We start from the raw sequence: 25170 nt of genomic DNA, 5'->3' as shown, positions 1-25170 counted from the left end.
ACAGCTTGCATTAACCTGTAGGTTTGTGGATGCATTAAACCAAAATACTTAATTGCTGTCTTATGTCATTTCATTAATATTTTTATTATTAACACATTGAGGATTGTGCACTTTCCAGTGTTAAAATATATAACCTCTCTCCCCCTTCTTCTTTTTAAAAAAATAGCAACAAATGACTATTTCCCAACCAACTTCTGGCATTAACTTCTGTTAGTGGCTTTAGATCAGTGCCAGTACATATATTACAAAAACAAATTAGGTTTTTCTTATCTGGCAGAGTATGCTGTGGATCATGCAAGCCCACAAATCAACATTTACATCTGCCAGTTTATGCTGGTCTATGACTGTAATAAAGATTTGATTTGACATCTGCCAGTTAACTGAGCAACTGTTGGTGATGGGGGAAGTGCTTGAGTATTTAGTTAAAGTCAACAGAAGCAGGACTAATAGTGAAGAATGGAATTTTGAACTGCAGGAACCAACCATAGTAGTCTTATCCCCAAGAACACTAAAAATCACAGACAACTCTTTATCCCATAATGTATTTAAAGACAAAGAACAGTAATAGATAGCATTGTATTTATGAGACGTTGGAAACGATGCCACATTTCTACTCTACTGTTCTACTATAGCTTTAAGGAGAAATGAATAGAGATGGATGAAACAGATAACACAGTTGCTAGAAAGGATCAGTTGCATTCAGGATTATGGTGAACATCAGCTTCTGCCATCTTTGGGCAGCCACCAAAATTTCAGCACCCTGCCAGATCCCACTGCTGAGGTCTGACTGGGCTCCCCTTCATTTTATTCCCACTATCCAGGCACCTTCAGCCATAGTTGGACCTAGCCATGCTTTTAATTCTTCAGAGTGCTCCTGACCTTATTGCGGGGCACTGTAGTAAATTAAAAACCCTAAAGTCCAAACCCTGAAAAGCCATCGCTACACAGAATGGTGCTCTACAGCTAGCTAAGTCCACCTAATCCATTAAAAGATGAGAAAGCCAAGTAAAATACCCCGCAAACCCAAAGTCTACCTTAGTTATATTAATGCATAAAGTTGAAAAATGGGTGCAACAAGAAAATAATATATAAAAATGGGATGAGAGAGCTAATCAGAGTATCATATACGGCTAAATCCCTATTTCATAAAGTGAAATAAAGTGATAATGTCTCTTTAACAACATGCAAGCTTAATTCACCATACTTTAGGGAATTATTTTTATTATGCCCATTTTATTTTGCTATATTATAAAGGAAAATGTTTAACAAGTAGAATTTACCTTCATCATAAGGCAGTGGCAAATATTTTAGAACACCAGGAGTCCACCAAAAAGTGTAGCTTTAAGCAAAAACAAACAAACAAATAAATAAGGAAAAAAGCACTCTTTCTCCCTTCACATATATTTGTAATTGCCCCCTATATAATGCTTCTCCTCTTGCTGCCCTCAGAACCCTCTACCCAAACCCCTCACTCTATTCTTCATGCCCTACATTTGCTAAGCCCAAATATATGTAAACAAAATTACACATTCTGTTTTATCCAAGCCTCCTTTTCCAATATTCTTGATGTCAAATTTTAGATTATAAATTCTGTATGATATCACCCAGCAAATTAGAGCTATTATAAAGATAAATGAGAAATTAGCTGTGAGGTTGAGGTTAAAGATTTATCTAGCTCAATATTCTGTTTTCCATATAATATTTTCGTTACTTCAGTCAAGAATGTATTGGAAAGCTATATTCTTCTTAACAGACAGCCTACTGAAGTAAAACAACATAACATCCTCAAGATAAGTCATTCGTACAATTGCATTTCACATTTAATTATAGGTAATTAGACCCAAAGAAACAGAAATATACCACATCTTCCCCTTTCATTATAAAATGTGACATAAAACAATTTTAACGTTGCTATTTTATATTAAAAACTATATATTTACATAGATTATTAAAATGATTTTTAAAATATTTGTAAAAGTTAAAACTATCTTAATTCTGAATAACAGGGACTTGAGCAGAACAGTTGTACAGCTGTCCTGCCTGCAGCAGTTCCTTCCAAATGTTTAACTTAGGATTTAGGAACTTGTCCCAAAACTCCATCTCTCTCAGCTTCTGAAATTTGTGAATTAGAACCAATTGTTGAAGACACTATTGGGCTAGAGTAGTTTGCTATACCTGATCTTCAAATCCTATTGGCCATTCACAATCTCTCTGTCCAGAACTTGAGTTTATTCCATTCTCTTTCAAATGTCTTCTGTTGCATCAGTATCTATTACCTACTAATGTGTCAACAAAGTAAAATCACAGCTCTGGATATGGTATTGTTCTCCTTTCCAACTGCCAGCCTTATGCTGTTACCATGCACACTGAATCTCATGATTTAAAGACTTATAATAATTTAGCCGATTATAATACGCTTTCTCACTCCACAGGTCTCATAATAGAACATATATTTCATGATGAAAAATCTTAGAGTGAACAATTATTTGAAGAGATGATAAGATGGAAGGGCCCCTTCAATAGAGGGTCCACAAATCCACTTTGCTGGGGAATATTCCAAGCCAATCAACAGTGTATTCTGAACTTCTAATAAAACTAATTGAACATCTCTTGCTGTTGTAGTGTTAATTGATTGAATTTGTTTGAATTGTTCATTCCAGTGACTGAGGAAACACTGTACCAATTTTACTTCCCCAAATCCTACAAACTCTGTCATTTTCTTTGCTGGCAAATGGAACATGATCATATACAAGTACTTGTAGAGTACCATATCTAGCATATACAACTTTCATGAAGAACCTTTTGAACCTTTGTAAACTAATCCATTAGAAGCAAATATATGTATCTGCCACATTAAAAATAGCAGCTATTTCACACCATGGCAAGTGTAAAAGTGCCTTCTGATTACTTGACCTCTCCTCTTGACAAATCCTTACACTGTTCAATTTCTATATGGTGTGTCATCTTGGCCATCAGCCATGTTCTTGCTTTGTTTTTGTTCTCTGAGTGCCATGATCAGATCTCTGAAGTGACTAAACATTCCTCTCCTCATATTGCTATGGATAATAATCTTATCCTGAGTCATCAAAAAACCATTCTCTACAAACCAATATAATCAAAGAAGAGGTTCTAGCTGCCTTCTCCATCATGGTCACTCTGACTGTACAAATTGAGATAAAGCCTGTAATTCTGAATCTGAGTTACACGATGTCTCAGTGACATCAACTAAACTGACACTAAAATACTATATGTAGAGTTTACAGAGTAAACTATCTTTGTATCTGTAACTCTAATTCAACATCTGGTAATACTGCTTTAGATAGTGTCCAACGGAATACCTTTGGGAAGCCTACATGCAGAACATAAGTGCAATAACCCTTACCTATGTTGTTCCACAACGAGTAATATTCAAGTGCATGCTGTATTTGATCCTGGAAGCAATATTTTGCACTCACAAGTGGTAGCTATTCATTGTCTTATCATCCATGAATTTATCTAGTTCTCTTTTAAAACTATCTTTTACAGTACCTTATAATGAATTTGATAGTTTATCTTAATTTTCTCTTCTCTATCCTGAATCTCATACATTCTCTCTCTACAAATGTTGAAACCTCTTCCTCATGGTAGAACTGCTCAACACCGCTGATCAGTTTGATCTCAATATCTGCATGTTTTCCAATTCTAAAATATGTTTTTGAGGGATGATACCTCAAATTATGTATAATATTCCAAGACAAGCACACCAAGGTAATATGCTCTTGGTTGCTTTCTTTTCAATCCCTTTCCTACTGATGCCTAAAATGGAATCTGGCTTTTTCATACACTCCACATACTGGGTGGACATTTTCATTGCACTGCCACCATAATTCCAACCTTTCTTTTCTGATTAATCATCCGCAATTCAGTCTCCATTGGTGTAACTGAGAAATTAAGACTATTTGGCCCAGTGTACATGACTTTAAACTTCTACTAAACCTCTGCTTTCCATTTCAATCCTTATTCGAAGTTTGAAGTTTGAAGACAATTTTGTCTTAGCATTTGTCTTAGCATTTCTTTTGTTTTTAGCTCCCTGAATTAAGTTTCACCAGCCAATATGTCCTTCACACTGCTAATTCCAGTTTATTTATAAGTAAGTTGGAATACTTTAGTTCTGAAACAGATCTTTGAAGGATCCCTTGCTATTTCTTTCCATTGTGAAATCTGTCTACTGCTTGATCAATTATACTGTATAATTATTTATTTCAATTATATAGATAGAGCAGAAGGAGACTGTTGACAACAGTAGGGAAAATCATGCCTAAAATGCTTGTTTGAGACAGAACTGAGCAGAACTGCATGTAGAAGCTCCTTTTGCTTGCTAAGGGATGGAAAGAACCCTGCGTGCAATCTGAGCTCTTTATCATGACTAACAATGGAATGTCACTTATATACAGAGGGATATGGATTGGGGTTCCTATGTTTTATACTCTATCATTTGGTTTTACATCCTATTGTTTGATAGAGAAATAATTCAAACAGGTAAACTTAATGTTAAAAGACACAAATCAACACATATTTGTTAACAAGCAAATACTAAGTAGTATTTCATTCTTTACTTAACTTTATTTATTTATTTAAAAGTAGCCAAATATAAAGAACTCCATTCATTTGTTTTGCAAACTTATTTGCTTGATTCACAAGACTGATGATGAAATGGGACACAAGCGATTGTATCGAACCTAATTATTCTATGAATGGAAAGAGTTTTGAAAAAGAAAAGTTTATTAATGGATGTCTCTGCTTGTAAAAAAAAAAAAAATCTAGCAGAGGTTTCCATTAGTAAAAGTGGCAGAAAAGCTGTACATTCTTTCTCTTGAAGTTCCCTATAACCCTCTAAAACATAGGATGGGGGTAGAAGGAAATGGAATGGACCAATTTGATTTCCTCTCCTTTGGGAATATTGAAAGGAAATACCTTCGCCTTGTCTGGAGAAGATTCATTGTGTCCTTTTGATGCAAATAAAAATCAGTAGGAAGTTCCCAAAGATGGGACTTCCCTTCTTCAGGCTGAAATACTCCTAGAAACAAGTTAATAGAATCTTGGCGATCAGCATCTAAAAGATACAAGGAAAGGGATTTTTATATTGTTTTTTAAAATATATACTCACCCAACCTTTATCATTAGTTTTACTGCCAGGAAGCTTAAAATTGGAGTGGGGATGGAGGAAAGCAGTATTAGAATGACAGAAGATTGACATTATGGGAAACTCAAGTCTACAGCTGGAAACAGAATTTTTGTTTTAAATTACCCCTTAACATATTTGCAAAAGCATACTGAGAACTCATCATCATATTCTGGGCATTTCTTTCTCCCTGCAGCAGCCAATTACTTTGAACAAAAATAAGTTCACACATAGCCCAGCACCCTCCTTATAAAGAGGAGGACACAATACATGCATATATCTATACATTTCCTACTGCCTCTCCATATTTCTTCTGATGTGCTGTTCCACGATGCCACTCCTAACACAAGTTCCATTTTCCTTTCCCCCTAAAATCAATCTCATTTTATCTCAATCTCAGTTTAATTATAGCTTTATCTAAAACTCATTCTCCAATGTATTTCCTTCATGTTAAACTTGGAAGTTGGGTTACTGAATGTTTTCCTATTATACCTTGGGGGTTTTCTAAATCCCTGCTCTAAAAACGATCAGTTCATTAACTAGAATATTTCTCTTTAGAAAAACAGGTATCATGCAAAGAGTCTGTTCAAGAACGCAGAGTTTATGCATAACAAGACTATTATAACCTTGGCTATTATGTGTAAATCAATTTCCAGTAGAGTAATACATGGAAAATTAAATTTGGATACACCCTGAGCTTATTATACAACTGTGCATACATTGCACAAGATTTTTCTTCAGATCATACATTTGCAATTAGTATTAGATAGAAAATCCTATGAAAACCCTAATTATTATTCTTCCTACATGGGAATCAATCAGAAGGGCTTTTCTCACTTGCACTAAAGTATTATATAAGGATGACTTACAATTTTCTTTTCCTACTTTGTCCACATGACACTCAATTTGCCATTTCAAATCACTATGTCAGGGCTCCAAATTTGACCACCCAGAATAATTTGAGATGGGAGGTTGCTGCTGAAATCACTAATAGTTTTGAAAATAAATTCTATATTCCTAATCCCAGGAACATCTGCATTACAGCTCTTCCAGATTCAACCCCCTGTCAGAGGAGGCAGCATTTTCTCATCTGTTTCCTTTTTATGTTTTTCCTCTTGCTGACTCAGTAGGATGAAAGTACATAAGTTGCCTCCAGTTGAGAATACTTCTATTTTTACTTGGTTCAAAGCATGTCAAGGAAAATAGAAAACTTTGAGCCAAGGAGTTCCAAGGTTACTATAGACATTTTCCCACCACTATCAGTTAGAAAGAGCACCAATGCTATGGAAAGGATGATGGTGATTTTTGTACCACATCCCAGAGGCAACCAAGAATGAACTTCTTTGCTTGCAAGAAAAGTGATCTGCAGGATCCAAGTATCCCATAATCCCTTTTTCCAGGGATCAAGGATTATTTCCTAAAGATTAGAAAAGAAGGAAAAAAGCAACTGTAAACTCTCTTCTTCCTATCTCTGATGACTTCTTCCATTTTGGAGCTTGCTTTGAAATGACCTCCATGTTCACTTTAGATTACTCTAAGAAATTAAACCATGGATTTATTTTAAAATATGCACATTTAAAAAATATTATCAAAAGAAAATAAGTATGAAATGTAATGCTGAAGCACTAATGAATACATTAATAGCTTCTATTCCCTTCATAATCTAGTAATGGATGCAGAAATTGGGCATTACAATTAGAAAAATCCTGAACAGTTTTTTTAAAATTATTATTGTACCTAAGTGTATCATAGCACATTTTTAATATGTGTTTTGTGGAAAGAGACATTACCATGAGATAATAAACAAAAGTAAATGTATTAACTTAAATATATTCAATATCCTCACTTTGCAAAACAAAAAACCAAAACTCACCCTAAAATATCAGATTTACCATGACTAGGACTAGTGCAACCACAATTAATAGGAAGGAGTAATCACATTACTTTTTAATACATCAATTAAAGTTGACTCTCCAGTACTGTTTCTGGCTAAATAGGCTGTGTAGATTCCATAAATCCATAACCAGAAATGTAGCAGTAATAATACTCTAGTTTCCAGTGAATCATTATCTTTCCAATACAAATCAGAAATGGCAGTTTAGAATGAGTTTTTCAATTTCCTTGACAACCTTAAGTGGAAAAAAAATTATTTATAACAACTGCCTGAAAGGCCACTCTTTCAACCATTATTTATATGCTGCTGAAATGGGAAACAGAAGGACACCTTTTCAATAATAGGAATATAAATAGCATGTTTTGATTTAAATGTTCTAAATAAAATACAACTTTTCTGAAATTACTGGGATTGGCCCCTGTTGTTTTCTGAGCAAAAACTTCATTTTGGGAACCTGAAATTTGTACAGCTTAACTTATTTTAATTAATGATGGGCTAACTCAGCTCCACTTAATCTGAGATTGGCATGGTTTTCAGAGATAAGTATAGTTTCAGTCTTTCATAATGCAGCTTCTAATTTTACGCATTCCGTGTATTTTGTGCAATCTTGGCCATCACAACCCAGGGAGCATGTTTTTGATCTCTGGTCAAATTACTTTTGCTTTCTCTCAGAATTTCAAGTTAAAATGCAAGTTTCTGATGAGGTGAAAAGGCAGTTATTGAACCCTGACACATAACTTTATAAACTTCTTCATTTATTGGACATGGGTTTAGAGCAGCCTTTCTCAACCTTTTTACCCTGGAGGAACCCTTGAATTTTCAGATCTTAGATACCCTGCATAAAAATCAGAAAAAGTCATAATGCAATTCACCTCTAATCTACACAATCCATGTTTTACAACATATACCAAACAGCAAAGTGGCAGGTTGGCAGCTGAGTCCCAGCTCATAAACATTTCCACCACCGCAAATGCTAGGATTGCATGGCATGCAAAGTTAAAAACACACATACACACACTTTTTTTTCCCAATTACAATCTCTCACAGAACCCCTAGTAACCTCTTGTGGAACCTTAAGGTCCCATGGAACACCAGTTGACACAGGCTATGGATGCAGATTTGGTTATGAAAGCAGAATTTCTAAAACAAAGAAAAGAGGAAAAAGACTAGTAATTTACAATCTCTTTATTTGCCATTTCATGAATGACGGTAGAGGAAGCAGTTGGACTGATCTACAGTAAGGCTGGGTGAGCCAATAAACCATATGGCTACATCTAGTTTAGATTTGGGAGATGACCTCAACATGGGACACAAGCTTGCCCATACTTTCAAAAGGCAAGCAAGGTTGAATCAGCTTGGCTTTTCCACACAAGAACTATGTACTAGGTCCCCTTCAATATGTGCAACCAAATACACACTTTTTCACAAACCTCTCCTTTATCCCTATCTTTCTCAAATGTTTTTCATTGAGTTTTCTGACTTGTGATTCCAAAAATGAGGAAGGAAGGTATTATCTTCTCCCAAAGGAAGTAATATCAGGCATTTTTCTTCTTAAGCAAGTGGAAAAATGGCCAGGCTCTGCTGTAGGAAAAATTTAAGAACTGGAGCAAAAAGAATTGTCTGCTTTGACTTTACAGCAACTACAATATTCTATTTTATGCCTTACATTTGACTCTGTGCTATTGAATTTAAAGTTTAGTCTCAGCCAAATACTCTGTTAATTTTAATATGATAGCTTTACCCATTTAATTTTATTATAACAAGTCAATAACACCATATGAAAGATTAGTTGCCCCTAAATTAATCTCAGTTTCTTGTGGCTATATAGACATATCCATGATGCTTTCATTTGATATACCTCTTTTTATAAATAAATCACTCTTTGTCAGACCTGACTGCTATTAATTATTACTATTAATAATTAGAAAAATGTACCTCTGAAGTGTCTCTTAAGTGATATAAAAAAAAATCTTCAAACACAGAACTCAATTCAGTACCTGAAAAAGCATTGCTATAGTATCTTGAAAGAGTCTGCATAATATCTTTAGAATGCTGAGTCCAGGGTGCTATTTTTCTGTAGGTTTTTACTCTATGAACAAGTTGAGAACCACCATATTGGAGTGACAATGTATCTCCATGATCTTCATATAATTCTTCAAATAATCTAAAGCAAGAAAAGCAATATAGTTTAGAATTCCATCTAGTGGAACAGATGCAAATGAGAAACCATTAGTTATTTCTTGAGCATGCAGAAATGCATTGCCAAGGAGCAGATTTAGAACTTTATTACTATCTTAGATAGAGTGTAAGCTAAAACTTCCATTCCATCCAGACAAAACAGATTTGAAACTATGACTCAAAGCAAAGCAAAAATAAATGATATTGACCTCATATGGCAAGTAGCAAGACTCCCACACAGAAATTTGCTTTGTCTATTGCTCCTGTTGGATAATTATCAGCTAAAAGAAAGCTTAGACAAGATGCATTTAACTGGCTGTTAGCTGAAAATCTCCATTTAACAAGCTAAAATATTCAAGCTAATGTGAAATGATGTGCAGAAACAGAGGTTTAGAAAAGAATCAGTAGTGTGAAAGAAATGGCTGTATCTGCTAAATCTTGCAGGAAAAAAAGTCTTACCTAACGGCATCTGTGTCAAACAAAAGATTGGGTTTATCAATCAATCCCAAGGAATAGAGTTGGTAGGCTAAAGCACACTTTCCAACCATAAATTGGGCTGTATTAGTGCGATCTAAGCAGTCTACACAATTGGTTCGAAGAACTCCTGTCTGAAAAAGCATTTTGATAAATGGAGAGTCTGTAATTAGCTCAAAATACATTAGTAAATGCCAGTCTTCTTCAGGATAGATTTTTTTTTGCCCCCAATCCACAGGACATAATACTTGTCTATTGGTGCAGATTCTCCCATATACAAACCATTTGGGCACACAGAAAACTTGTAGGGTTTTGATTATTATGTTTATTGAAATGGATTGCAACCAATGCAATTCTCTATGAAAAGAATGAGCTCATGGGAGGAAAGCTGTGCTTACGGCTGTGCTGTGCTTTCTTTTTCTGATCAAAAATTAACTATAACTATAACCAAATAAGATTGTTCATACTGTTTCCCAGGTTTTCAAAATCCCTTAACATTGAGCAGATAATCAAATCATTTGATTGCAATCTTCCTTGTTATGAGATGTGCCATATTTCTACTTATAATGTAGTATTTTACAAATGGTTTTATGAATATAAATGAGAAGTATCAGTTTTATGTAAATTCACATATTTGGCCATTCTATTAATTTCCTTGTTTGAAGGGGGTGCAGTGCATGTGAACAAGTGAAGGGTGCATGCGAGTGCATGCGAGTGAAGAAGGGCGTGGTGATGTGTGCAAGTGAGCAAAGGGGGAAGGAGGGCACAGTGCATGCAAACAAAGGAGGGCTGAGTGTGTGCAAGTGAAGGAGGGAGCAGTGTGTGTGAGTGAGTGAAGGAGAGAAGGAAGGCACAGTGTGTGCATGCGAGGCTGGGGTGGGTGGGAGAGGCTTACCTGAGCGACTTGCAACCTCCCCTGCCAGTTTCCCCATTGACTTTGCTTGTGGGAAGCTGGCAGGGAAGGTTGAAAATGGTGATCACATGATCATGGGGTGCTTGGCAACTGGTCGTAAGTGCAAACAGGTTGCCAAGCACTCAAATCATGATCATGTGACTGCGGGAGTGCTGCAACAGCCATAACTTTGGGGACCAGTCATAAGTCCATTTTTTCAGCACCATCATAACTTCAAACGGTTGCTGAATGAATGGTTGTAAATCAAGGACTACCTGTACTGAATAGCAATGATCAATAAAATACAATCAAGTAATTCTGCAAGACTCTGCTTTCCCTAATGACAAATAAAGCTTACCTATCAGAGAATACTGATCTATAGTACCAACAATTTAAAAAAAGAAGTTCATTTCATTTACCTGCAAACGGCCACTGGGAACTACAAATCCTCCTAGCTCATTCCATCTGTAGTGTAAAGATATAAATGCTTTATAAGATACAGTATTCTATATGTAAAGATCTTGCTCAAAACTTTAGAAAAATACACAAATTTCCAAGAAAAGGAGCTAACACCTATAACAAAATAATTGTTTAGGACCTGAATCTTATGGAAGAATTTTGAAGTATTACTCCTTGTTCAGCAGGGTAACTAATAGTATTGTGTCAAAAGAGTAGGAAGAAACAAAATGCTTGGCCAGTTTTTTGGGAATGGGGGTATTTAAAGAGTCAAATAGGTATCCCTGAACATATTGAGTCCTTGCTTAATGACCACAACTGGGACATGAATCTCGGTTGTTGAGCAAATTGGTTGTTAAGCGAGATTTGAGGTCCGTAACTGTCCAGCGCTGAAAGGGGAGGGGAAATCTTGTTGCAGTGTAAGGGCAGGGACCTCAGATCCTGAAGATTTGAGGTCCCTGCCTTTGCACCACTGCAGGGGAAGGGGAAACACCACAGCGGTGTGAAGGCAGGTACCTCAAATCCTGAAGATTTGAGCTCTGTAGCTGCCCATCGCCATGTCCCCTCTGCTTGCAACCTTCCCTGCCAGCTTCCAATGGTGAAGCTGGCAGAGAAGATTGCAAATGGTGATCATGGTTGCAGGGTGCTTGGCAACCAGTCATAAATGCAAGCCGGTTGCCAAGGACCTGAAATGCAGCCACATGACCACAGGTGGGGGGGGCGGTGCGATGTTTTACAATGGCCGGAAGTGCTTTATGGGCCATTAAGCACCCTTTCCAAGGCCATCATAATTTTGAACTATCGTTAAATGAATGGTCATTAAGCAAGGATTCAAAACAAGAAAAATTGGACTAAGTTTGTGTGTTAATGGATAATTTGTGCTTTTGTAAGATCTAAGACACATATTTTGCCTCTTATTCTCCAATCCCTCCCACAAAATGGGCCAAAAGATTTGCCCCACCCACTTCAGGGGGCTCTGTAGGCTCCCATGTCTATTATAAAGAATTGAAAGAAGACTAGCTCACGTGTTTGCTGTTCCAAGCTTCACCTCTTCAACAGAGTCTAATCCATGACAGTGTTGATTATTGGAAGTTAAATATGTTTGGAATGAGCCCATCCGTTGTTAATCCTCCAAAAGCAATTAACCTTCAAGCTTTATATTTTATCAGCCATAAGTATGTGGAATGAAAATTTAGTAGGACATTATCTTTTATGGGCTTTGTTAAAAAATTATTATTTATTCTCATTGCGGTCATGGCAATCCTTGAAACAACATATACTAGAAAAGATGTCTTATTTCCAGGAATACATGCTGCAAGAAATCTTTGAACCATACTGGGGCATAGATTGGGTTTTGATAATGAGACTCATGAGTATTTAAGTCTCTGAAAAAAAATCTGCTTTACAAATAGGGGGTAAATGTTTTATTGGAAAATATGGTCAGAAACTGGGATAGTGATTTTAAATCAATTCTCCGATAATGCCCCATCAATGGCTGCATGTTATTAAATCATTTTATTTATTTATTTATTTATAAATTTTATATAGCCATCTTCTCACCAGCAAGTGACTCTGGTTTTTTCATCAAAAAACTGTATTTAAAGTATATTGGACTCCCCAAAGAATGTACTCAAAAGGATGGACATCAATCAAAATTTGAGGGCTCATTCACTCACATGATATGGTCGTGTGAATTGTTGACATTTTTTTGGAATAGTATTTTAATTTATGCAAGTAGATTTTTGGGGAAATATTTAAATGTTAAAGAAGTTAATGTGATGTTAATTATATATCAAAACTTTGATATCTAACTAGGAGGAATTATGGTTGTACTGTGTGGGGTAGGGTGGGGGTGAGGAGTTGACAAAAAGAATAATTTTGAGAAATTGGAAATGTGATATTATTCCAAACATTAAGGACTGGCTTTTGGAAATATGGAATTTATTTGTCCTGAAAAAGTCAGTATTTTCTACTAATCAAAGGCTGAAATAAATTGTTCTTTGTTGGCACAGATTTTTATATTTTACAATACTATTTTGTACCTGGTTGTAATATAGCATTATATGGTATTTTTTGTGAACCATTAACTAACTATAAGTTTGATATATAAAGTAGAATTTCTTTTATTTCTTTTTTGTCTGCTTTTCTTTTCCTTTTTAAAAATTCATTTTTCCTTTTTGGATTTTTTGGTTTAATTTTGTTATTCTTATATATCTTGGTGTTCCTATATTTTGTAATTAAAACAAAACTTTTAAAAAATTAAGCTTTACTTCCTCATTCAATCCCGCAACAATGATTTTGGGGGGGGGGGCATTCCTTTCCTTAAACTGCATGCATTCTTATCTGGCCCTAGCAGACCTTGCTTGATCCTAATTTTCAAAATATATGAAGGTTCATGAATATTCTATGATTCAGCCAACAGCTAAGAAAATTTATTTAAGGAAATCATAGCCAAATTTCCAGGACAGAAATTACCCAACATATCTTCCTTTCAGCTTTCAGTTATTTTTTTTTTTAAAAAAACACTACTTTTTAAGGAACAAAGTTATACACTTAAATACTGATTTTAAATCACTACTTAAATATTTAAAATATTAGGATGCTGAAAAGGCAAAGAAAACCAACAATATGTTGAACAATGAAGAAAATGTGAAAACCATAAAAATAAATGTAAACTCAATATAAACAATGATTGGGCAAAGTATGTAGAAGCATCCTTTATGGACACATGATCCATAAGCCCAGCAAGAGGATAGTCTTCAACCCTTTCTGAAATGTGTGTGCGTGTGTGCACATGCTAACTTTGGGAGGACAGTATCTCATAGGGTTGGGGCAACCTCACTCACAAAAACTTTTTCCATGACCTTGTCCTATCCTTTGAGCTCTTGGAAGAAGGAATCACAGGCATATCCTCCTATGTAGAACATAAAGGGTGGACAATTCTGAAAGAGTGATTATATTATTAAAAAGTTTTTTGGGTTTTTTGGCAAACTCCAAGGGCTGAGATTTTTTGTCAAGCTTCCATCTAGGGGAAACACTTTCTACATTGTTACTGGAAAATGACATTAACATATAGATGATGCTGTAAGTTTTGCAGGGAATAGAAAGCTCAAGCCTTAAGATAATTTGTTCCCAAGAGAATCTCATAATACATCCCTCAATAAATGAAGTGACTGTTAATATTAAATATTATTCTTTAATATTAATGGCTTACTCACTGTTGAATAATGCATGAAGATATATTAACAATATTAAAAAATTGTATGCAGTTGATCAATAATTGTGTAACATTACCAAATTAATTCATAAATTGTAATGAAGGATCAACAGTCCTTTTTGGTACGTAAATTTTAAAGATTTTATTTTGCTTCCTGCAATGTTCTGTGGTATTGATGTCTGCTGCATATACAATGAACAAAGTCAGCTACTCTGAACCAATGAAACAAGAGATGACCCAAAGCACCCTGTGTTCACATGCATAACACTGCATTCTATGGGTCAGACATCCTTTCTCCAATCTGGTGTCTCTAGATGTGTTGGACTTCAACCCTCTTAATTGCTATGAAAAAAAAGGCACGTACTCTATTTCTTTTCCCCATTCTTCTTCTAAAGTAGACCAGTTCAGAGTTACAGATGTTCAATTAAATGAATAGGTTTTCCATCAATTAAGAGTGGTGAGAGTAAACATTTCGTAAACATTAAAATTTGTCTCTAAGAATGATTCTGGAATGAAGTTCCTGCTGAGATCTGGCTGGCCCACACCCTGTTGTTGTTTCAAAGGGCCTTGAAGACCAGGCTCTTTACCCAGGCCTTTAGTGAGGGTGACTGAAACTCCCTTTGGACTGTATGGGTTTGTTTCTTTTCATTCCTGTCTGGTTTTTGTCATCCTTGACATCTTTAGTCTTTTTGTCTATCATTGTATCTTTTTCTTGTTTTTAATGTTTTATTTGTAACCACCCAGAGTCATTGGAGTCAGGTGGCATATAAATTTAAATAACAACAACAATTTGGCATTGACAAAATCCCATCAATCAATTGCAAAAGGCAGCTTTACTTGGAACAGCTTATATCCTGCAATGATACCTTGAACACCATCAAACAAAACATCTGCCTATCCCAGGTCCTTGGGAAGGACTCGATGCCAAATCCAATCCAAACATCTGGCTGACTGTGCAACCAACCATAATAATCTTAATTCTGTACTTCAATGTATTGATTATGTGTCTTGGTTTTTTATGTCAGACTATGCACTATTTTGAAAGCTAAAACTCACAGCACATTTACTCACCATTGCACATAACACTGATGTATGATGAGCAAAGTTACAAGTCATCTCTAATTGGTATGAAAACATATGTAGCATAATTTTGTATCTGAGGCACATTTGGACATCAATTTACTAAACAATGGAGATTTTTAAAAATGTGTTTAAAAACAATTACAAATGCTATCTAGTACTCTGGTCTTTCAAATACATACTTTTCATCTGGACGCAAAACATTGCAGAAGGAATCAGGTCGATTTACAAAAAAACCAGTTTTCTTCACCACATTTTCAGCAATCACATTCAGTCTGTCAAGGACATTACACAGTTTGCTAGATGGGAATAAAAATAAAAAGCACATTTTTTTCCTTTTGTTGAAAATATCTTCAGTGAATCAAAAGCAAAAAACTTTTGAAATGCAAGACTAGCTTGGTTTTCATTGCTTGATTTACAAGCACTGCTAGTGTGAATGCTGAGATCCAGCTAGAGTCCCATCATACATGAAATGAAAGATGGTAAAAAGAAACGTCATATTTAGATGCATGTTCATGAACTAGTCTCGAAAGAGTCATAGTAAGATTAAAACCCATCAGGATCCCCCTAAATAAAACTGATATGGTTTTAAAATTTCTATGTTTGAATTCTGATCTCATAAGGTTTTAAAAGGCCCTTAAAATGCCTCTTTTTTCAGGTCCTTCATAAAGCACTGAACTGGTAAACAGTTCAATGAAGGTATCAACACACTCTACATCTACTATAAAAAGACCAACAGCATGTTAGGGATAATAAACATTGTACAGTGGTACCTCGGGATATGAACTTAATCCGTTCCGTGACTCTGGGCGTATCCCGAGTTGGTCGTAACCCAAAGGAAATTTCCCCATAGGGTTCAATGTAAATCCGGTTAATCCATTCCGCCCTCCGAATTTGGTCGCACCCCGAAGCAAATTTTCCCATAAGGTTCAATGTAATTACCGTTAATCCATTCTGGCGTTCGCGGACCACACGTCAGGGGCGGGAAAATGGCCGGGCGCAGCGCGGCGCGAAAACGGCTGGGCGCGGCGCAGCGCAGCAGAAAAATAGCCGCGGACCATGTCAGGGGCGGAAAAATGGCCGCGGACCACATGTCAGGGCGGAAAAATGACTGTACCCCGAGGCGGAGTTCGCACATCGAGGTAAATTTTTGCGGCCGGAGCTGGTTGTAACCTGAAAGGTTCGTTAGTAGAGGCGTTCGTATCCCGAGGTACCACTGTATTTTTAATTGATTTTAACTGCTTTGTAAACTACTGAGTCATTTTTAACAAGATGGGCAGTGACAAATTTGATAAATAAATAAATAAATATAAATAAATAAATAAATAAAATAATAAGAAACAGTGTTGAAAATAGAGGTGCCAATATCATAATCCTCTTATATGGCGTGACCACATCTGGAATACTGCGTGCAGTTCTGGATACAGTGGAGCTAGAGAAGGTTCAGAGGAGGGCAACTAAGATGATCAAGAGGCTAGAGCAGCTTCCCTATAAGGAAAGGTTGTGATATTACGGGCTTTTTAGTCTAGAAAGGAGACAAATGGAAGAGGACATGATTGAGGTGCACAAAATTATGCATGATGTAGATAAAGTGGACAAGGAGAAGCTATTTTCTCCTTCTCAAAATACTAGAACCAGACTTCATCCAATGAAACTGATTCCTGAAAAATCAGGACAGACAAAAGAACACAATGCATAATTCAGCTTTGGAATTTACTACCACATGGTATGGTGCTGGCTACCAGCTTAGCTAGTTTCAAAAAAAGGGTTGGATCAATTCATACAAGTTCTGGGGATCAATGGCTATTAGTCTTGATGGCAGTGTGACTGCATCCGAAGGCCAACTGCTGGGTTTCCTTATGCAGTTGGTTGACCACTGTGAGAAGAGACTGGTGGACTAGACAGGCCAGGGGTTGATTAGCAGGGCACTGCTTGTGCTCTTATGTTATGTTCTAAAGCTAGAAGAACAAATCTTTTCAGCTGCAGTGCCCAACATCTGTTAAATTATGGCAGTGCTAAGGTATCAGCCTAGTGAGGTAGTCTAGACAGGAAGCACGATCAAATGGGCTAATTCTACTTTATTGTGAGGTTACATTAATAGAATCTTGCAAGTCTGAAAGTATTCTTCTCCCCCATCACCTTTACAGCCCAAGAAACTAGGAAGATCCCTTCTAAGATGTTTGCCATGTTCACATTCCTTTTGTGGGCTAAGGTGCCTCTTGTCTGACCTTCCCCTGGCAGTGGTTCTTCCCCTTGTCTCCCAAAGTCATTCCCTCATACCATTACATAAGGTTAAACAACAATTGTTAACTTTTTATTTATATATTGTACTATAGTTAGATATAAGCCCATACTAAATGCTGCTAAACACAAGGCTGCATATTTGGGCAAGTTTTATTTGTGCAGATGCTCTATAAACAACCACACAACCACACATACCTCTTTGTGTATTTGGCCATATCCCAAGGAATGTATACAATAGCATGCTCAGGAGGTAAAAACTGATTGAGGTAAGTTACAGCAGCAACAAGCTCTTCGCTTAGTATTCGTTCATGTTTTCTTTTTTCACGTTCCTTAAAAAGAATGCAGTAACTGAAATGGTATATGTACATTAAGTAATTTAAGCTCATAGGGAGAACCCCCCCCCCTACTAGTGCATACTGTATATATTAGTAAATATAATGAAGCACTGAGGGATATGAATTGTTCTTGCCTTTCCAAAATGTGGGCAATCTTTAGTTAGGGCACTCATTCAGAACTAACAACAAACCTACTAATTTTATTCAACTTAAAAAGGTGAACCTTTGGAGCCTTATAAACATGTTTCAGATATATTTGTGCAAACAAGAGAGGCCACTATGGTTCATCATATAGCAGCATCCTTTGTTGAGAGCATGGAAGTTTTATTATGGTATGGGTTATTTTAGTCCCCAGTTATTGCTTTCTTTTTGTTTTTATATTATACTGGATTTGCTCCCCCTCAAGTCATTTTGAGTTGAGTACAGTATGTTAAGCCTTGAGAACAGATGACTGAGAGAAGATATGATGCCACCCATCAGATATCTGAAAGGAATCCCACAGAATAAAATCAAGATCTGTTATCTCTTGTTCTAGGATGCAAGGCATAGAATAATAGATTTAAGTTACATGAAGATACATTCAGTTGAATGTTGGAAAATACTTCTTAAAGGTAAAAGCAGTTTGGTAGTCTCCCTTTCATTGGATGTGTTCAAGCAAAGGTTAAACAGCCATTTGTCTAGGATGCTTTAATTTGGATTCCTGCATTGCACCTGGATGTTGAACTCAACAGAGTTTAAATGAGCCTTCTAATTCTACGATTCTTTGAAATACAACTGCTCTGTGGCAATGCAACTGAACTGAAAAAGCATCCCCATGTAAACTGCTCAATATCCATTTTTCTTTTTAGAAGAACATTTGCAAGAAACTGTTCTTTAGTTCTACTACCCTAAACCCAAACTCAACAGCAACATTTACACCTAATTAATATAAAAGAAACTACCTGCACTATTATTATAAACTTTAGTCATAGTGAATGATAAGACATGGAAATTTTTCTGCCAAGAATACTTCATTATTTTTATCTGTTTTTTTAAAAAATCAGATTTATATTAATATTTGTCCCATAAAAATATTCTAAATACCAAGTCCTGAAGCTCATGTTTCTCTGATCCTGAACTTTCATACTAGTGTTAAACTCTTTCCTATGAAAACCATAAATATGCAAATAACCAGGAAAAGTTCTTTACTAATTATTTCCTGTTTCCATATCACAGTAAATAGCAAATCATTGTTTAAAAATAATTTATCTTAAAAGACTTATCTAAGTAAGAATAAAGATTCAGGCTCTACATTTGATTAAGCAATTGATTCAATATTTGCTCAGATGTATAAGATAATACCTCCTTCTCCCATAAATGACAGGAAAGTGTTAATATCAGTGTTCTAGTACTGAGCACCTACAGGGAGACACATTTTCAGCCACACTCCAGAAGCCCCGTGAATAACAGCATATAATGATTCACATGGCAGAGTCATGTGAGCTTAGATACACATGATAGCTCTAATTCAATCTAAAAATATAACAGCCAGAATCATTTTGTTACTAGCTGTGTCTAATATCGTTTACAACAGTCTCAGCTCAGCTTATGAAAACTGTTATCTCCAAATGGGGGGTGGGGTGGGGAATCTGTTTACATTTTAGGTGATTGATTTACAAAGTCCAGCTTGCACATTTTCATAAACACAGAGATACATTCATACGTTGACAATGTGGAACAGGAATAAAGTGCCCTTAAAATACTAAAAAGAACTAGTGCCGGATCTGCACTTTCTACTTGCCCCATCGCTAGTATGGGCCTTCTATATTTTTTTGAGTGAAGAAATGGATAACATAATCCTCCACCCACTCCCACCTCCCTACAAATGCACCCCTGTCCATATTTTAAAGCTATGCTTCAAAAGAACTGTTTTCTGTCCTGAACTGTTTTAAGTCCCTCCAAGTGATTTGTCTGCTGGACATCCCAGGCTCTGTTTCGCTATAGTGCCTGGCTGCCCCGCCCCCAAACCTCCTGTGGCTGGTCACTGCCCCGTATTTCATCCTGGACTGCTACTTTTTCAGCAAGTCAAGAGCTTCTTCTTCTTCCAGTTGATCCAGTGAAGGCTAGAAAGACCACAGAGTCCTGGCCACTATCTTTTCCCCACCTCTTCTGCCAGCACACTTCTACTTTACAGGTCCCAGAGGGCACCAGTTCAGTTTCTGCCCAGGCTAGGTGAAGTGTGCTCTCTTTTATTTTCCACCTACTGCAATTGTTCGTTTCCCCTTTTCTTTATTTTGTAGAGTCTTTAACTTATGACATAGGCACACTAGAACAAATGCTATTTCTTTGGTTCTATGAAACTGAATGATTAGTTCTTTGTTATCTCAAAGTTTCTGTCAACACTCAGTAAAGCAAAGGAACAGCATCCTCCCTTAGCTTTAATCATTGTAGCATCAAAGCAACAATGATAGAACAAAGGGGAGGGAAAGAAAGGATCTCTGTTAAGTGTCAAGTAAGAAAATGTGCGAAGCAGGCATGAAGACATCCATGTATGCAAACATCTAGAAAAACAAAGGAAAAGAATAAGGGCTGGCAAGGAGGAAACAGTTTCTCAAAGGAGAAGACAGGCAGTGGTAGTTTTGCCACACAGGGGCCAGCAAGTAAGGCTCCCTTTCTTTGCACAGATGCAAAGGACAAGAACCAAGGGAAGGGCTGATCAGGGCCTGGAGTGGCCACAGGCCAGATTGAACACCAACCTGGCCACTACCAAACCATTGCAATCCAGACTGGACGAGACACTTCAGGAACAGCTGGGAACAGCATGGGAGGCAAGCAGCAGAGGCTGCCATATAGAATTGCTCTAAGAAAGCCTGATTCAAGAAGCTATACCGTCTGAACCACAGTTAATCTGCAATTTATTACAAGTTCCTGGAGAGAAAAATTACATTGTTATCTATCTTGTACACTTTAACAACAGAAACACTAAATGTTAAGGTAGAGTTGTGTGAAGTGGTGCCACTTTGATCTTCTCAGTTCTGATTGCTGAGTGGCCCCACAACATAGTGAACTAGGTTCTCTTCTCAGTGCTTCCAATTTAATGGAGGCAGTCCATCCTTCTTTGCTTCAATAGAAGTAACTTCTATGCATGCACATATATGAATAGACCATTACTGAATGTCCACAAAATGGCTATGTTAACACAGTGCAGCACCACTGCTACAGCACCATTTAGTGGAGTTTCACTGAAGGAGTGCTTCAAAGACTGAATCAAAGCAAGCGTCCCTTTGAAATTTTGCATAGGCCTCCTTTACAGCACAGAACTTTTATGATTAAGCAAGTGAGTTCAAAAGTGTTGGGAATGCTTTAGATTCAAATGTATTCCATTCTTTGTCCTTTCCCCCTTTTCACTTTTCTATATTCCTCCTCCAATTCTCACACAGCGATCTGTCTCCACTAAATGTTCATTGTTGTATGAAAGGAAATTATGTAAAGGGGCTCAGAACTCTGTCTATCCATCTGACTGTCCATTAGCAAGATAATGCTCAAAAGCTGCTTCAAATAGCTACTCTAGATGATTTTAGCCAAAAAAAAAAAAAAGGACTAAATTTGGTCTGAGGGGAGAAGTTGGAAAAGAAAGATAGAGTTAAAAACGGACCAAATCAGAACAGGGCTGCAGAGTAAAACATGCCAGGAAAAAAAAAAAGATCCCCCAGTGCAACCCTATGGGTAGTCGCTCAGAATGCTGCTGCCTTCCCCATTCTAAGCCCCTTTCTCTTTTGGTTGTGGGACCCAGAGAGGAGCACATGCAGATCACCCTGTGTTTCCTAGCATGGATATGCACATAAACACACAGGGAAGGAACATAAGGTTGATTTCCACGTTGAGAGGCCTTTCAGCATTTATTCCCACATGCATTTTAAAGTGAATTTACTTTTGTTATGTAATTTACAATTACCTATTGAAAAATGTAGGATTAACTTTCTACACTTTCAAGGTTATAATTAGGCAATTGTAGTACTTTGGTTATTGGCTGGAATAAGGAACTTTGGAATTCGGCTCCTCTAAATTAGTTATTATTTGATCCTGTTCAAATTCTAGCAGTGTTTCTTGTCTGGGCAGTGATCAGTTTTAATACCTGATCTTAATGTTGCAAGACAGCTATGGAAAATTTTGGGTCACAAATATTATTTTGACCTATTTACAATGACAGGTTTATATTATGGGATAACAGCAATTTAAAAATTAACATTTAAATCTGATTTTAAGGCTTCTCACAATACTACTGTATTATTTTAAATCAGCTCAATTCCATGGAAGCTGTTTTAAAATCTTTTAGAATTGGAAAGTTTGATCTGCCTCCAAGTGCTTCATAGCAGCTTACTCAACTTAAGCGTTTGTTCTTTCATTTACTGATCCAGATCACATGGCTGCTTTTGAAGCTCCACAGTGATAAGATGTTTGGGAAGAAGTGTGGCTCCTTATCCCAGTAAACCCTTTTTTGTAAGAAGTTGATGGAAGTTAATATAACTGATACTATTTAAGCTATTTATAAAAACTATGGAATAATGATCTTGAGATCACTTTAAACAGTGTAAAATTAGTTTTCTATGAACTTAAGATGAGGCTAATACAGCAAAAAATTGGTTTATGAACATTGGACACCTCAAAGAATATTTAATATGGGTTGGGTTCAATCAACTTGTTGGAAATACAATTCAGGAATTGGAACATTACTACATAAGGTTTGTTCTTGTCCTATTATTGTCACATTTGGCTGACATCAACAAGATTATGATGATGACTGGATAAATTTATATGTGTTAGTCTGCTACAAAAGCAAGACAGATGGAAACTGTCCCTTCTGCCCAAAAGAGAGCTGTTTTAATGTCATTGCACTGCATGGCAGGAGATGGAGGCATAAGAATATAAACCTGATTCCACTATAAATAGGACTTATATCTGAGATATAGCAGTTGCTTGAATTCTTTTGTAATGACTTTATTAGTTTTTATACAATAAATTAGCTCTTATATCCTTGAATGCCTGTTGTCCTGTCCCCTGAGAGAACAAAGAGTTAGTAAGTGGCATGGCAAGATTGCAAGACCAGTTAGGAGATTTCAGTTTCTGTGGATATTGCAAATGGAACTGTTGAAGAGACAGGATGCTTGGATGTCCTTTGCTGCTTCCCAGAGTCTATTTGTGCCTCTGTTTGTATCTTCCAATGAATCAGATATTCCAGTCTCCTCCCTACACCACCCCAGTTCAGGGATCCAAAAGAGTTTTCACTGCAAATTCTTCCTCCCTACAATTGAGACTGGAAAGGTTGGACAGAGGAGTGTAAGGGGAAGAGAATATATTCAAGGATCAGAAACAGAAAACTGAAAAAATGGGTGAACAGCAACTGGGCTGATTTGTGCTACTATAGGGAACAGACGACTACATTTGGAATCCAGTTTCTTGGAAGAGTGTCTGGAAGGTAAGAACTTGGTAGAGAACCACATGTGATCTCTGATAGCACTGAGAAGACTTCTAGATCGTGATGGTCAGCAGTACACTTCTTTGAAGTTTTGAAAAGATCCAGCTGTTCTTTGAGGAGGCAGCCTGAAATTCCTATAGAAAATGTAAGGCATCAGATACAGAGCAGGGTAGGCACAAGATGACAACATGTATGATTGATAACTAAACAAGGTCTGAATGGTCACACGTGAGCATATTGTCATATGTGAACTCAGCCATATGTAATAAGTCAGGCCAATCATCTCGCTGATAGTTTACATAGCAATGAAGGTATTGGTTCAAGGTAGCATGAATCCAATCTGTACCATCAGATTAAAGGTAATGTGCCAGATTAGGGGCAGAATGTGGTACAGTGACCTTAAAGTTCCTCTCTTTTGGACAGGAGATATACTTTCCACCTGCCTCCGGTTTCAGTAACAGACTCATCCAGTTTCAGGTTGTTTTCTTCTGACTGTGTGAGAACTAGCCCCCACAACCTAACAACTCATCCTATAAAAATGGTTGTGTCAAAAATTATTTAAATTTAGAACACATGTGATTAACTGTGAATCAAAGGACCTTTTTTCCAAAGAGAATGCTTAAAAATTAAATGCTTTACAGATCTTTTGATCCTGGCACACAGCAGCCAAAGAGTTGTGACAAGACAGCTTGTATCAGGTAGAATTAAATGGTTTGCCAACTGACAGTTCTTTTATTCAGTTTTTTAGAGAACAACCAAAAGTCGATACACAATCTGAGTCATGGCACCAAACTGTTGTGGCCAAAACCTGGCTCACTTAAAACAACCGAATCACTTTAAAGATACAACATAAATTGGTTAAGCTTGCAAACAACTGCAATGGACATTGGGCTCTCAGCAAAACATTGGCAGCATGCTGAGCAGCCCTGAGCAAAAGCAGAACCACAGCTTATATATCTTTGGCCTACTACATTTCAAAGACAAGACAAAGGAAAAGGCAGACACAGTGTAAATTACAGCATGAATGGTTTTGATAAATCCATCTGAGGTTTATTATTATTTATCCATTCCTACTAGGTCAGCATACTAGCTATACTATCTTTGAGATATGGTCAATGAATATAAACAATTTGGTTTACTGGGCCACTTGTTCCTGACTGATTCCTCCCACTACTGCCTAACTCAGGGTCAATTCAGCTTGCTGTGAATGTTTTTATAGGGCACTTTAAGCAGTTCACATGTATGGACCAAGAAAAAGGGCCTTCCCCATGGTGGCTCCCTCCCTATGGAATATTATTCCCCTGGAGATAAGACTGGCCCCCACCTTGATACTTTTCCAGAAGGCCCTGAAGATGTGGTTTTGTCAGCAGGCCTGGGAACCCCAGGGTGATATGGAGCTGGTCAAATGGTTAGTCTGAGTGTGTTTCTTGCCACTGGGAGGGTGGGGTCATTAATTTTTGTATTATGGGTTTTAAGCTGCTTGGAGTCACTGTGTGTGAGTTGGGCAGCCATATAAATTTGTTTAATAAAATAAATAAAATTTGAAAGGGAGCATCTCATGGGTTTGGTAGTGAATGCAGCTCACATGTGTATTGGGGGGGGGCGGTATCTTTTACTTTCCCAGTCCAGCCTACAGCCCTGGAATTCCCTGGCAATTCCTTCTAAGTATTAAGCGGATCTGACCCTGTTTAGCCAGGTTGCTATCATATGCTGAGACTTAAAAAGAGATCTATGGAGACTATTGTCACTAGTTATTTCCTACCACAAACAGCAGATTTTTAACG

The 25170-nt window shown here is 36.9% G+C and overlaps 1 protein-coding gene across 2 annotated transcripts in view; it reads right to left on the bottom strand.

Annotated features, from left to right (window-relative positions):
- The window catches only part of FIG4 (FIG4 phosphoinositide 5-phosphatase), a 99887-nt gene that overhangs the window by 27741 nt on the left and 46976 nt on the right, over positions 1 to 25170 (bottom strand). For both annotated transcript variants that reach the window (XR_015795884.1, XM_007436812.4), the window contains exons 11-17: positions 17792 to 17925; positions 15535 to 15651; positions 11019 to 11064; positions 9693 to 9841; positions 9053 to 9219; positions 4954 to 5092; positions 1281 to 1339 (exon numbers count right to left, since the gene is read on the bottom strand). Coding sequence is in view for 1 of the 2 variants with exons in the window: in XM_007436812.4 (XP_007436874.1) it covers positions 1281 to 1339; positions 4954 to 5092; positions 9053 to 9219; positions 9693 to 9841; positions 11019 to 11064; positions 15535 to 15651; positions 17792 to 17925 (811 nt within the window). In the remaining variant the exon portion in view is untranslated. The remainder of the gene's footprint in view (positions 1 to 1280; positions 1340 to 4953; positions 5093 to 9052; positions 9220 to 9692; positions 9842 to 11018; positions 11065 to 15534; positions 15652 to 17791; positions 17926 to 25170) is intronic.

Source organism: Python bivittatus, unplaced genomic scaffold (genome assembly GCF_059951505.1).
Source record: "Python bivittatus isolate LINGU-HERP-01145 unplaced genomic scaffold, Pbiv_v1 ctg000020_np1212, whole genome shotgun sequence".
Classification (NCBI taxonomy): Eukaryota; Metazoa; Chordata; class Lepidosauria; order Squamata; family Pythonidae; genus Python; species Python bivittatus.
Note: the sequence above shows the minus strand (reverse complement) of the source record. Positions and strands in the feature narration are given on the sequence as shown.